Source organism: Heptranchias perlo, chromosome 8, assembly GCF_035084215.1.
Source record: "Heptranchias perlo isolate sHepPer1 chromosome 8, sHepPer1.hap1, whole genome shotgun sequence".
Taxonomy (NCBI): domain Eukaryota; kingdom Metazoa; phylum Chordata; class Chondrichthyes; order Hexanchiformes; family Hexanchidae; genus Heptranchias; species Heptranchias perlo.
The window spans coordinates 73,027,819-73,043,115 of NC_090332.1; the positions used below are offsets into that span (position 1 = coordinate 73,027,819).

General features: G+C 40.9%; 1 protein-coding gene across 1 annotated transcript; it reads right to left on the bottom strand.

Annotated features, from left to right (window-relative positions):
• Positions 1–835: 835 nt before the first annotated feature.
• Positions 836–14,243, bottom strand: eif4a3 (eukaryotic translation initiation factor 4A3). The gene is made up of 12 exons (XM_067989301.1): positions 14,019–14,243; positions 10,212–10,284; positions 10,045–10,111; positions 9,762–9,824; positions 8,132–8,264; positions 7,285–7,365; positions 6,277–6,418; positions 4,929–5,067; positions 3,672–3,787; positions 3,474–3,581; positions 2,719–2,846; positions 836–1,176 (listed from the first exon to the last, which is right to left on the bottom strand). Exons 1-12 carry the CDS (start codon positions 14,161–14,163, stop codon positions 1,160–1,162), a joined length of 1,212 nt encoding a protein of 403 aa, XP_067845402.1. The 5' UTR covers positions 14,164–14,243; the 3' UTR covers positions 836–1,159.
• Positions 14,244–15,297: the final 1,054 nt, after the last annotated feature.

Genomic DNA, 15,297 nt, shown 5'->3' on the forward strand with positions numbered 1-15,297 from the left:
TATCCAATGCATTGCTTAAAAAAGTTTCCAATATCAAGATGACTGATGTATCAGATCATGCTCAGGACACAATACATCCCATGGTTCCAGTTCTGCCAGAAATGTCTGATCCTTATTTAGTTCTTCACCAAGATGCCTAGCAACATTCCAATGTCACTTTTATCTGCCAGGGTCAGAGAAGCACTTCGCTGTTCTTGAACGCTCTGCTGGTGAATAAAAGCTCTAGGGTTCCTCTGAGGAAGTCCGTCACCTGTTTTCAGGTAAACAATTTTGCATTTTATCAAATGAAATGACATAACATCTAGGAGGGAAGGATTAAGATCTTACTGTTTATTGCCTAATAATCAGCACGTGACCATAACGCTGTTGGATTGTCATAAAACCCCAATTGGTTCACTAATGTTCTTTAGGGAAGGAAATGTGTCGTCCTTACCTGGTCTGGGCCTATATGTGACTCCAATCCCACACCAACATGGTCGACTCTTAACTGCCCTCTGAAGTAGCCTAGCAAGCCACTCAGTTGTATCAAACAATCAGGGCACTAAAGATGGGCAATAAATGGTGGTCCAAGAACGATTAATAATTTTTTAAAACTCTGCAAAATTCCCTCTATAGTAAGCTAGAAATGATCATTGTACAAACTGCATTGTGAGATCATATAGAACAGGCCCTCTCCTCATGCATCAGTACTTTTCACGTGACAAGGTAGCAGCTAGTCATAGAGCTTCCTAAATGGGGACACGAGAAAAAATAATCAAATAGTGAAGGAGACTTGGTGCCTCGATTTCTAAAAGCAACCCGAGGCAGCTTTAAAAAAAAATATTATGGACCAACATTAAAGGACATTAATACCAAACTTTAATGAAGTTAAATGGTATCTAGAGATAGCATTACAATGAAGGTTCTCGAGTTAACATTAAAATCTCGTATTATTTATTTAATACTTGCAAAAAAATAAGCCTAGTAATCCCTTGTGTACAAAAGAAAGCAATGGTACTAGTTTACAAAACCATGTGGTGCTGAAATCAGGATCTGAATTCTAAAAACAGAAGATAGGAGATGCATATACAGAGTCCTTGCACATCGCCAGATAGTTCCTTTTCAAAACCGGGGAAATGTAATCCATTGCTCATCCAGGTCTTCTGGTCTTTCATTCCCTTTAAATAAGGTCAGCAACTAGAGAAGAAAATTGAGATCATTTTAATATTTTAAATAAGTTTAAAAATCTGCACATTTTAAATTGTATGCATGCAAAAAGCCCAACGTACAAGAAGACCTGCTGCGTGTGCACTTAATTTAATGTTTGCAAAAATTCCTATAAAGAAAAATGAATGGAGGAAGTTGGGCTTTTATGGCCTTAATTAACAGACGGCCCTTTGAGTTTGGGTGGGGGGGGGGTCACTGTGGTAGTCACAGGACCATGAAGCTGCCATTTGTTGTCTGGGTGCTATACTTTTATGAATGCTGCAATTATCTCGGTCATCTTTACCATCAGTTTTGAGGTTGTGTGTTTACCAGTTGTATGGTGTTAATGGGGGAGGGGGGGGAAAAAAGAGGAAAAGGAAGGGAAGTGGATAGAATCCATCACCCAGGGTTCCTTTCCCGATCACTATTCAGCAACATCTTTCAAAATTGAGCATAAACATTTGGCGACAAAGGGACCAGGCTCTGCTGTGATGGACTCGCACTGGCGCTCGATGCCTGGCGTCCACATGGAGAATGGCCTTCAGCGCTAGGCGGTACAACGCAGGCATAGTCTTTGGAATTATTCACCACCTTCAGGAGAGGACAGGCAAGAGGACAAATTCAAGGAAAGAACCAGACTCCCAGCATACTACAACATGCTCCTTCCTATAACACAGAGGGAGGCTGGGGAAGAAGGGGCATAGAAAAGGCAGATTCCAGTCTACTGTACCAGTCTAAAAATAGTGTGGGCGTAAATTTGGAGCAGTAATATTTTATATACAGTACTATAAGGACAGCCATACTTGTTAAAGATAACCTATCTGCTATTGCAAGAGATGATATTAGTACATCAACAGCAACTGAATCCGTTTGGATACAATTACAGTTCCTACCGCTTATAACGGTTCTTGTGAAAGCAATTTGCCCGGTATATGCGATGGCCGATATAACAGGGTTGCGCTCTTACATTACTCACTGTATAACAAGAATACTTCTTCATAGTGACCTTTTGCTTGGTTGTTTCCAGCTCCACTCGACCTGCAGCTTTACTTAAACTGCAGTCAGTGCTCAGTACAAACTGTAACCCCACACAATTTAGAGGGGATTAGAAGGCTTTAAGCACGCAAAAGGGACCTGAACATTAATGAGGTGTTATTTGTTTGTTTGTTCTTGCAATCAGTGTACCTTAATGAGGTGCGAACTGGTGAGTAAGCACAGCTGTTTCTGCCCGAAATAAATAAATGCAAATAGCCAATGGGTATTGTTTTTCGGCTGATATAAGTGACTGCCCATTTTAAACATGGACGTTTTAAGTGGTGGGGACCGTAGGTCAAGCTAATGGTTTCAAATTTATTATTGGCACCTGTTACAGACTCCAGAACAGGTATTCCTAGGTGTTCACAAATTGCTAAAGCATCTAATCTGGGCCTTTAAAAAAAAATTGATCTATAAAGATGACACTGGGTTGCCCAAGCCTTATCCAACTGCTGAGAACAACCAGCCAGGTCAGAAGACGCTGTAATCAGAGCTCACCGTTCATTGGCATTTCATCAATCTGTGTAGAGTAGTACTGTTCAATGTCTCGCAGTATACGAATGTCATCGTTCTTAACAAAGTTGATGGCCACACCTTTGCGGCCGTATCGGCCTGAGCGACCAATCCTGCCAACCAATACAAGAGTACGTCAACATCCAATACTGCAGAGAAATTTACTGTGGGGGGGGGTGTAGAGAAGTTAACAGCTTCAACGGATATCAGCTCCCTGAGTACTAACCCAGCAACTGATCGTCAGCACTCGAAGAAATTCACCACATTACTTGCTACCAGTTAACAAAGATACTTTCTCCTAGATCAGACTTTACTTGTTGATTGTTTCATGGATCTGTCCAGAAACTTAAAATGTTAGTTAGCCCTCCGTTATATTCCCATTTCCTCCTCGCACGTTATACTTTCAATCAGGTAGTTTGCCTTGCTCGCATTTTTATAGTGCAGTTCAATTTTTTCTCCCGTTTACAATAAATTGGCTTTAATCCTGAGATGCTCCATACCACACAAGTGAAAAGGGGAAGTGTCAAGTAGTGATTGGCTACTTTGAATTTCACGGTCAGCAATGCAGAACAACCAACTGGTAGAGAGAAGAGAATAAGGACCACTACTTCACTTGCTAACCAGACTGAAACTAAGGCACAAAAAGAGATCAATAACATTAGGTTGACAAGTTCTGTAGTGTCAGAAGATGCATGCATTATGAAATTAAACCGGGTACAGGAAAAATAGGTCAAGATTACCTGTGGATATACAACTCTCTGTTATTTGGCAAATCATAGTTTATGATCAGTGAGACCTGAGGGACATCCAATCCTCTTGCCCAAACGTCTGTAGAAATAAGCACTCGGCTGTAAACCAAACACAGGAAGCAGTCACCTTCAGAACACTAGCGTCAGAAGTAGTCAGGAGAACACACACAGATCTCAAACACCACCCACCTTGCACCAGAACGGAATTCCTTCATGATGGATTCCCTCTCTTTCTGCGGCATGTCACCGTGCATTGATGACACTGTGAAATTAGCTTCTCTCATTTTTTCAGTGAGCCAGTCCACCTGTTGTAAAGAAACATGAGTATTTGAAGCTATTTGCTATTAATTTCCCTTTTGAGGACAGTAACAATTTTGCTCCACGATGGGTTATTTTTATTTTAAAAAAATTAAGTCCACTTTATTATCCAGCATCTGAAATGTACAAAATTATATTATATGGTAGAGCAAAACTTTTCATTTCGAGGTGGTGAAAAGCAATGCCTGCAGGAACTCCAGAAGTGAAACCTGCTGTTAAAATCCAGAAGGAAATCATAATACAATTGGAGTCAATCTGCATTTTTCTTATCTGCACTCCTTATTTCCCTTTGCTCTCCTGCCTGCAAGGCATATTCTTTTAAAAAATATACAATATATTTCCTAGTGGATTTAAGTAAATCCTTGTCTTACTTATTCCTTTTATTTGATTGTTTCCTTGTGACTTGAGAGTATAGGTGAGTATGTGACACACACACACCTTGTTTGAGCAACGTGGCAGTGTTTCTAAGAGATTTATGGTTTATGAACATATTCAGAATTAACTTTTTCTCTGTCCTTTCTACACATTTTCATGTCCGTTAGTTTCAATTTCACATCTTATTCTCTTGTGCAAGCTCATTCCCTCCACCCTTCTAAGGAGGGTATCCCCACGTACACTACCAGCCTGGAGTAGGGAGTCCTCCAGTTCACACACAATTTCAGGCCAGTCAATGCCAACTGGCAGAAATGCTGGAGCAATGTGGAAAACTCCATTAATCTTCCTCCCCAAATCAGGCAAACTGTCTCCTTCCCCAAGAAAATCGCAAATATAAACGACAGAAGGGGGTCCAGTACAGTAGAGCACACACTGCTTTTATGTTAAAAATTCCAATCACTCACTTATTGTTGCTATACTTCCGAATTTTATTTTCCAGTGTTTTCTCCCACTTATGTTGGCTGAAGCATGTATTTTATATACAGCATGTATAAAACGAAAACACAGCATAAATTGAACTGGCTAATTAAGCCAGTAATGACACATGTGTCAAAGCCAGTACATTTAGAATGTACTTCAGAACATTAGCTGGTTTTCTGTATAAAATGTGAAAAAGTCATTGTCAGATCAAGCTATAAACACTTTAATGTAAAACCTTGATTGTAAATTTAGAATTAGGAGTATTTTTTGTACCTTCCGCTTTGTGTTGCAGAAAATGACAGCTTGAGTAATGGTCAGTGTGTCATATAGGTCACACAATGTGTCGAACTTCCACTCTTCCCTTTCAACTGCTACAAAGAACTGTTTGATTCCTTCCAAGGTCAACTCATCACTGTAAACATAATACAATCACATATAAAAACAATCGGGTAAATAAGAAATCGTTTTGCACATCAACGTGAAGCTGCAGAATTGTGCTGTAGTAAAAAATTTAAATCACCACTGCCGTCAGTTCCATCTCTGGCCCTCAGGTTGCTTTGCTCTTTCTAATCTCAAATGTAAAACTTAGTGTTCACGGGCATTAATTTCTCTTGCACACCAGTTAATTTCAGGCTACTGTCGAACATATAAAACCATATTATTATGCTTGCTTCTACTTTTGCCTGTACGACAGCCACTTGAACACTTGCACTAAGCTAGCACACTGAGGACAAAATGAGAACCAAGTCTGTTAGAATTTAAGTGGAACCAAGATCAGCCCTGGTTCTTAGCTCCCCTGATTGTGCTGTTGTTAAATGTACAGCCTGGTAGGTAATTGAGCCACACAGACCAGGAAGACCCAAGGTTCGAATGATTCAGCTAGGGCAGTGCTGGGATCACTACAATAGGCCTCGATGCCTTGAGCTTCAGGTGGGGGGAGGGGAGAGGGGAGAGGACCCAGGGTTCCCACTTCTGACTATTGTCCTGTGACCCCTGCTGAAAGGTGCATGCGATGGTCTAGGCAAGGATAGACTAGGCTTCCGCTATCTGGGGGGTGGGGGGGGGGGGGGGGGTGGGTGGGTGGGAAACGGAGAAAGAGAAGGAAATTACGGAGAAGGAGCTAATGGATATGCGGGCTACCCTTTGATCTTGCAAATTCACATCCTATTCAAATCTGGCACTGACTTAAAGCCAACATCAAAGGCCCTACCTACTCTGTTGGTTGAAGAATGCTACATGGTACTGGAGACCAAACTGATTTTAAAACCCTATGGAGAAAATAAAAAAACGGGTCCAACTTATACAGAATTAAAATAATTTTTCCTAAACTTCCAACTATTAAAATAAGCAGGGCAAACGGAAAGAGTAATTTCTACGCAGGTGGGATTTATTCAGCTCATAGTAAATATGTGCTGTGGCAGTATACCTTAAGTTGGTGGAGGAATGAGAAAGCCAAATCAAACTACATGCTAATTTGGATCAAGTACAAGCAGTTTTAGTAATTCCAGTAAAATGAGGAACTTCACATTGCAATGGCTTGTACTGAAATCGCACAAAGACTCTGCGAGCTTCCAGGGCAACTTGAAATGGCACCATTACTAATACAGAAACAATAACGCACCGTTTGACCAGGATTCGGATTGGGTCAGTCATGAACTTGTTGGTCATTTCCAGGATTTCATGAGGCAGCGTGGCGCTGATGAGAATCACCTGTGTGGCTGGAGGTAAATATCTGTACACGTCATAGATCTGCTCCTTAAAACCTGCAGCCGGGAAACAAAATTAAACGATGTTGCCAGACACACGGAACAAACACGCCATAGACTGAAATGTTGTCTTAAAGCCAATCATTTCATCTTTGACAGAATGATTCAACACAAAATGAAATTCAGTATTAAAAATATAAACCGAGGTTATCTTTTTTCAACACCCTCTTATTCAAGTATCGAAAAGTGTTTATTTAAAATGAACACTTAACTTGTCTAAAAACACGCTTTGCAAAAGAACAAAACAAACCATTCAAAAACAATGAGATAGGGGAAGCCACACCAGTTATAATTATATCAATTCTCAGTAACTTTACCAACTGCTTAACATATGTTTAATGTGGAACTAAGTAGAAAAACAGTCTTATTTACTGCAACTCTTTGGGCAAAATATGTTGAGGAAAAGGATAACAGGTTATTGCAAGAGATAGGAACATAGGAACAGAAGTAAGCCATTCAGCCCCTCGAGCCTGTTCCGCCATTCAATTAGATCATGGCTCAACCCCATTTAACTGCCTTTGCTCCATATTCCTTAATACCTTAACCCAACAAAAATCTGTCAATCCCAGTCTTGAAATTTTCAATTGACCTAGTCTCAACAGCCTTTTGGAGGAGAGTGTTCCAGATTTCCATCTCCTTTGTGAAAAATTGCTTCCTGATTTCACTCTTTAATTTTAATTTTTAGGTTATGCCCCTTGTTCTACATTTCCCCCACCAGAGGAAATAGTTTCTTTGTATCTACCCTATTGAATCCCTTTATAATTTTAAACACCTTGATTAGACATCACACATCAACCATCTATACTCAAGTGAATACAAGCCAAGCTTATGCCACCTGTACTCAGAACTTAAGGATCAGGTACCTTTGTTCAGCATTTCATCTGCTTCATCGAGAACCAACATTTTGATGGCACGTGTCCGCAAACTTCGTCTTCGGATCATATCTGTTAAAATAAAACCTATGGTCAGGGTCACCTTCCACGTGTGCACTAGTCTCCCAAGTTATGGTTGGCAGCATAACAATTAAAGTTTTGAGTAAGTACTCTGCAAAAACCATTAAAAAAAAATCAAATGACCAATGGGGCCTTCGATTCAATTGATCCCACCAAAAGCTACATTACAGCACCCCACCCCCACCACTCACAGTTTGGCAGATGTTTGATAATTAAAAATATCTGGGCAATCGATGATAATATTTATTGGCCTACAATTAGCAAAACTCAACTATTTAGTGAGGAAAATATGGGCTTCTCATGAGGACTGGGTCTCATAGATAGATATGAGCTTTAAACAGGAGAGTTCAAACTGACATTAGGTTTGCATTTACTGATCATATATATTTATTCCATTAAATAACTTCAAGGACACAACAATTCTGGCATAAATTTGATGGGCTGAATGGCCTGATTGTGTACTGTAACATTCTATGATTTAACTACCACAGCACAAACAGAGGTAACTAAATTAATGGGTCCCTTTACATCAAGTGCACTGTATGATTCTGAAACGTTCCCAACAAGTTACTCGTTTACTACAGTCTACTTTATTAGACCAATTTGATTAAAAAGCGGCTGAGCTGCAAAGGAGCACAGAAGTTTTGAACCAACTGACAACAGCGAAAAGGTAAATACTGAAAATGCAGCTCGTTTAACTAGTTCAAGAGGAATTGAGCATCATAATAATAAAAAAAGGACAAAATGGGTTCCTTACCAAATACACGCCCTGGAGTACCAGCAACTACATGCTGTCCATAATCCAACTTCCGAATGTCTTCTCCAACATTGGTCCCTCCAATGCAAGCATGGCATTGTACGTTCATATAGTCACCGAGAGCCAGGAGTACCTGACCAATAGGACACAAGACACTCAGAGACACCGCAATAAAATGGGATCAAACGATGCATGTCATCCTTGTTGCTCATTAAGGTATTGAGCACATGGAGACTCAGGAGGGACTAGCAGATCCGACAGGTCATGTTACCCATCCACATCTACTAAGCATTTTCAGATTCCTTGTCAAAGCTTCAAATGGATTTTGCTGTAATAAAGTTTACAATATGATGGATGAGACGCTAAACCGAGGCCCTGCCTTCTGCTCAGAAGGAAGCAAGAAATCCTGTGACACTATTCGAACAGGAGCAAGGCAGCTCTCCCCATATCCTGGCCAACATTTATCCCTCAAGCAACGTCACAAAAGAAACCATTATTATCTTGTCATTTATCTCACTGTAGTGTGTAGAACCTTGCTGTGCACAATTTGGCTGCCACACTTTCCTACAACAGTGACAACACTTCAATAAGAAAATAATTAATTGGCCGTGGAGCACTTTAGGACATCCTGAGGTTGTGAAAGGCGCTAGATAAATGCGAGCACTTATTATATTTGAAGATACGATCAGAAGCTGATATTATAGAACAAACTGTTACTAAAAGACTGGAAAAAAATCAGTTTGCTGTTAAAGGTTTATACAATATAATGTTAAAAAGACAACCAATTCTGATCTAAGCTCACCATTTCTATGATGTCCAGGTGAAAAATTGAGACACTAATTATCAGTCACAGATTCAGACCCAGATAATTTAAGTATAAACTAATATCAATATATTTTCACTTGCATTTTACTTTTAAAGTCGTCCCCTCAACTCTACTGAAAGTTAGGGTGCAGTTCAAATATGCATGGCACCACGGCAAAGCACAACCTGCTCTCCACGAAGTACAACACGGTGCGCACTTTCCAGAAGGGTCACTGGATAGTAACCAGAATCAGAATAGATTTATTCGCCCATCACTAACCATGGGGCACTGAGGTCAATTGTAATATCCCAATTCCGCCCGGGCTGAAATCAGCTAACTCAGCATGATCGTGGTTCTAAGAAATCATGCAATGCATTGTCAGTACGCTATTACGGAAATTGTAATTTGGTAGAATGATGAAATAGAAATCGTCCAAATTGGAATGTACCCTTGAATCACAGGAAGGATGGTTTCCTGGTTTGAAAGTAGATATGCTGTTATAACTCAGGGAAAATGATCAGAGCCTCTGATTTACACTGACTGAAGAAGTTAAATTCCATTTTTATTATGTACAATTCTGGGATTTTTAAACAGTACTTAGGGATCAAATCCTGTGATTCAGCTTACAATTAGAGCCACTGGTTCACAGTAACTGAATAAATCAAACTGCACTTTTGTTACTGATGATTCCAGGATATTTACCAGTGTTTTGGGGATCGAACACCACTATTACATTCTGTGAAAACAGTAAACCAGTAACATTGAAAATGATCCTTCAGTGGGGTATGTGCTGGAAGACTATCTTGTAACACGTTTAATTCTTACCTTCTGTATCTGCCCTGCAAGCTCTCGTGTTGGTGCCAATATTAAAGCCTGGGTTTCACGGACCTAAATTTAAAAAATGTATTAAAAAGGAAGTAAACAACATTCTATTGTGAATTGTCAACTGAACTTTTCGTTAATCGAGAACTGCTGCTAAAACAAACTATACAAAGTCATGTCCTTTTTAACACCAAAGCATCTCGCTGCTTTATTTCTTCGCTTATACAGTCCTGAATATAATCAATTTGCTTGGGCAAAGTCGTATGCATCTGTTGAAAAGTATTACCTGAATGTCCAGGCATTGTAATACAGACACACAGAAAGTTGCTGTCTTCCCTGTACCAGACTGGGATCTAGAAACAAAATTAATTAATATTAAATAGCAATAGTTCAATTTACAAGAACATGCAATGCCAGAAGCTTTTAAGCATTTTTAAAAAAAGATATACTTACTGAGCAATGACATCTCTCCCTTTGATTATTTGCTTAATAGCCCTTTGTTGAATGGCTGATGGTTTTTCAAAACCTACAAAAAGTAAAAAAAATGTATTGGCTCCATGGTACTCAACTCCCAACAATATATTTTGTAATTAGAACAAAGAAGTGCTCTAAGGAACAAGATAGAGCAAAAAGTGTCACAAAGTAACAGTTAAGCCAGTATTTCACAATGACCTCTATTGATTAGTAAGGAGTCACTTTTTCTAATAATTTATGGCTGCTTTACTACATTTCTCTTTTGAAAACACACACAAGGATAAAGAAGATGTCTGCAAACAGAGACCATTTGGATAAAAGCTGAAGTTCACACTCCCAAAAGTTACAGTCTCACAGCTGAAAACTGTTAGATCCTGGACACATCTGAATTTCAAATCCTAATTAGATGGAGCATTAATGGTCAACAGTAGTACTGTAGATTGTAGCAGCTTGAGGAATATTATTGCTATTTAATCACAACGTCAACACATTTATTTTTGAGACACTGAAATACCTTTTTTTTAAAAAAAAAGGCAATTTTTTATCCCTCCCTTTGCCTGGGTTTCCTTGCACTAATCCGGCCAAGAGGGCAGGTTAAGTAACCTCCTCCCAGGCTTTGCTGATGCTGATATCAGACTCTGGGTCACCTAGGTTTGCACGTGAAGCCCATGGCGCTCTCCCATACTTTTCTCTCCCTCCCTCTGGGGAGACATGTAGCCTGAACATGCCACTTCTCCACAACTCTCCAGCTGAGATTTGAGCAGAGTATTGCTAATACAAATATATGCAACACTTCATGAATGTGCCCATCATCTGTGCAGATACAGCATGCTAATTTTGTCTATCATTCTTCTTTTCCCTCTTCACATATGGCAAAATTCATCACAACGCATATCGTAAACTGAACTAAATTTCATTGAATGATACCAAGTAAATAGGGTTCAGATCCAACTGTGGCAGTTACATATTACCCCCACAATAATCATGATAGAATCACTAAAGTGTTGATTCTGCTGCTAACATGAACCACGGCTCTCTTTAAAGGGGCAAAGAAAGCTGCAGCAAACACTCACCTAATCATTTTACTGGAAAATGGCTCATTATGAATATCTCCAAGGAGTAATATACATCATGCTCGAGAAGCTCAGCTATTAGGTTTTGGCTCCAGCAATTGCAAAGAACAGGCTGTATGAACTATTCGGTTTCCACTCAGCTCCTTATTGTAAACGTTTTGCATTAAAAGCCATTAAAATCCCTCCATCATTAGTGCACCGTGGCTGCAGAGTGTACTATTTAGAGGATGCACTGCAGCAACTCGACAAGGCTTCTTTAGCAGCTTCTCCCATACCCGCGACCTCCACCACCTAGAAGAACAATGGCAGCAGGTGCATGGAAACATAATTACCTCCAAATCTCACACCATCCTGACTTGGGACATATAGCGCGTCCCTTCATAGTCGAAATCCTAGAACTCCCTAACAGCACCGTGGGAGTACCTTCACCACATGGACTGCAGTGGTTCAAGAAGACGGCCCACCACCACCTTCTCAAGGGCAATAAGGAATGGACAATACTACAACAACAAAAACTTGCATTTATATAGTTTCTTTAATGTAGTAAAAACATCCCAAGGTGCTTCATGGGGTGTTATTACTCAAAATAAATGCTGGCCTTGCCAACGATGCCCACATCTCAAAGAATGATACAAAAAAAATTTCCATTTCGAACTGTACATAAGTTTTCAAACTGTAGTTCTGCAAGGAGATCCAAAGAGTTCCACAAGTTCAGCGGATTTCTGTCCACTTGTTATCAGATCGCTATCTTTCCATATTTGTTCAGTACTAGTGTGTTATTTGTTGCTGCATACCAATAAAAAAATACATTTCCTCCAACACCAGCACAGCTTTTCTTTGGATAGCTAACACAGTCCTTTGGAAGGTAGGTCAGGTGGTCCCTTTACAAAGGGAACACCACACAGAAAAGTTTGAAAACCACTGTACATCATGGTTCTTCTTTGACTATAGATCTACATCTAACAAGAGATCACAACCACGGGACAAGATATGCCAATTGTTATTGTTAATTTACTATTACAAATATGCAGTTACATTAAATATTGCACTATTTCATAGTTCAATGTACGGCCAGTATCTCAGTCAGTCAGACTGAATAAGCCCCAGTCCCGCTGCACCGTTATTATGCTGACCCTTGCTGTAATCGAGTCAAGCATCAAACCTGTCCATATAGATTAGTGGCAATGCCCCATGTATACCACTTTACGTTGATTATACATAAGCACCCAGTTTTTCTTTATTTACTAGGAGTAAAAACAGTCAGAGTAATGGATTTGCCAGTATTGATTTGGAGGGGGAAAGAGAGGGCAGTCAGAATTAAGAACACCTGCAATTTATACTGACATATATCTGAATAAAAATATATGCAAATATACAAGAACTAACCCCGAATTGGTTCTGGTTATCCTGCCGCCACTTTGGAACTCAAGTCACAGAGACAAAGTAAATTTCTAAGAGGACTTGATGCATAGACTAAATTACATTAGATCACTACTATCCAGAAAGATGCTTAATCTATTCTTACAACACCCGTTACATAAAAGTACCTACATGCACACAGGGGGATACATGTGGCTTTTGAGGGACCCATAACTTGTATTAATTATATCTGTTGCATCACCAGTCGGTCATTTTTTATATAAGCCACTGCTACCTGAATTGTTTACATGCGCACTCTCTGGTGTCAATTTTTTATTTCAATTTAAATTTGTAATGACAAAAAACACTGCTTTCTTGCAGAGAAAGGACTGTTGAGAATTGATAAGAGTTGTAAGTTAGTTGCTTATATGATTGCATATAAATACTTAACATTGGAATTCTGTGAAATTAAAGCAGGAAATATGCCAAGACAGACAAACATAGGATAAAGAATGAAAGGAAAAGGTGGATTGGGGGGGGGGGGGAAACACACCAATGTCGCTCCCCATTGCTAAAGACACTGGGGGGGTGGGGGGGTGTCTCATTTCACTTTGCACGTGAGCCTTCTTGGGTAGCCTCATACCCTGTTGACGCTCAAACGCAGTGCATGTGTGGAGCAGCTGCAGCTTGTGGAGTGCAAATGCACTTGCCACTGTGTCTCTGTCATTGAAATAGTGCCTTTCACAACCTCAGGACATCCCAAAGCACTTTACAGCCAAGTACTTTTGAAGTGCTGCGACTGTAGGAAACGCACCAGACAATTCGCACATGGCAAGGTCCCACAGCAATGAGATAATGACCAGGTCATGTGTTTTTAGTTAATTTGGTTGCAGGATAAATATTGGCCAAATACTAGGAAATAGTGCCATGGGATCTTTTACATCCATCAGAAAGACTACACCTCCGACAATGCAGCACTCTCTCAGTACTGCAGTGTCAGCATGGATTATGTGCTCAAATCTCAGGTGTGGGGTTTAAACCCACAACCTTCTGACTCAGAGGTGAGAGTGCTACCAACGGAGCCAAGGAAATTAGATTAGTGAAGGGAGGAGGAGCTGGACTGCGGGGCGAGATGATTACTCGAGTCAGAGGCGCTCAGGTCTCAGGAGTGTAAACAAGAGATCACAACATGGCGGCGCCAATACCGTCAGGTACAGGCCCCAAGCCTCGAGCCCCAGCTTTCACCGCGACACCGCAAACCCCTACCCACCTAAATTCACCTCCGCCAACGGCATCCGAGGAGCGCCACACCGTGAGGCCTCTTGCCAGGCTAGGCCGCACCGCATTCACTCACCGTACGCGTAGATTCCCCGCAGCAAGTCCTCCCGCAGGCCCATGGTGTCGAAGGTGGGAGTGACATCCACCTCCTCGCTGGTCTCGAACTCCACCTTGGAGATGTCCTCCTCCTTCAGCATGCGCTTCCTCCCCGAGCTCGCCATGATCGCCAGTTAACGCACTATGGGCCGCGAGACACCGAGCGTCCGCCAGCACGCACGCGCCAAGAGAGGGAGGAAAAAAAGGGAATCATGGCGCAGGCGCATCACGTCTTCCAACGTGCATCAAACGGGCAAGACGTGATCACGTGACACGGGCGTTCATTGGTTTTGATCGTCAGCGTGAAGACGTCATGCGGGTGGTCTCTGGTTTTGATTGACAGCTGCCAATTATGCCTTTTCTCCCTCCTGCGTATGATAAAATATCGGCATTTGCCTAATATAAGATCAGCTCTCTCTGTGTATAAAGAATCGCGACTGTTACTGGTAACCGCTGTGGTTAAATACTGTATAGAGACGCATCTTTCAATTAAAGGAACAGTGTATTAATGCAAAAAAGTGTTTCACAAATGCTATTTTCTATTTGGAAGAACCAGAAGAGGAAGGTATCATTTCTAGTGCAATGAAGCCACGTGTAAGTCATACAATAATGCATTTTGCTGACATTTATATCATTTCAATGAGTTACTGTGACCATATGCCTCCTCATTCCGATTTCTCTGCAGTGCTTGTACATAGTTGACTGTGCCATCCACTTCCAACAGCCTTGCTCTGATGTCCAGCTTTATGGGATCTCCCTCATATGGTTCCATTATAAACCAATCCAAACACAGCCAGAGTATCTCCAGCAATAGCCTCTCTTCTTGCCTCTACACAACCTCTGGAGCCCCCCAAGGATTTACACGTGGCCCTCACCTCTTCCTCATCTACATGTTGTCCCTCAGCAACATAATTGATAGGCGTGGGGTCTTTCCTACATTACAACAGTGACTACTTCAAAAGTACTTCATTGGCTGTAAAACATTTTGGGATGTCATGAGATTGTGAAAGTTCTTCCTTTCAATCCCGATGACACCCAGGTCAATCTCTCCACCACCTTTCTTGACCCCCTCCACTACCCCTGAGCTGTCAGATTGCTTGTAGAAATCTAGTATTGGATGAATCTTGGATTACTCCAGCTGAGTACTGGGAAGAACAAAGCTATTGTCTTCGGCCCATGCCACAAACACTGCTTCATTGCAATTGATTCCAACCTTCTCCCCGGCCACTGTCTGAGGTTGAACCAGACTGTTCACAGCC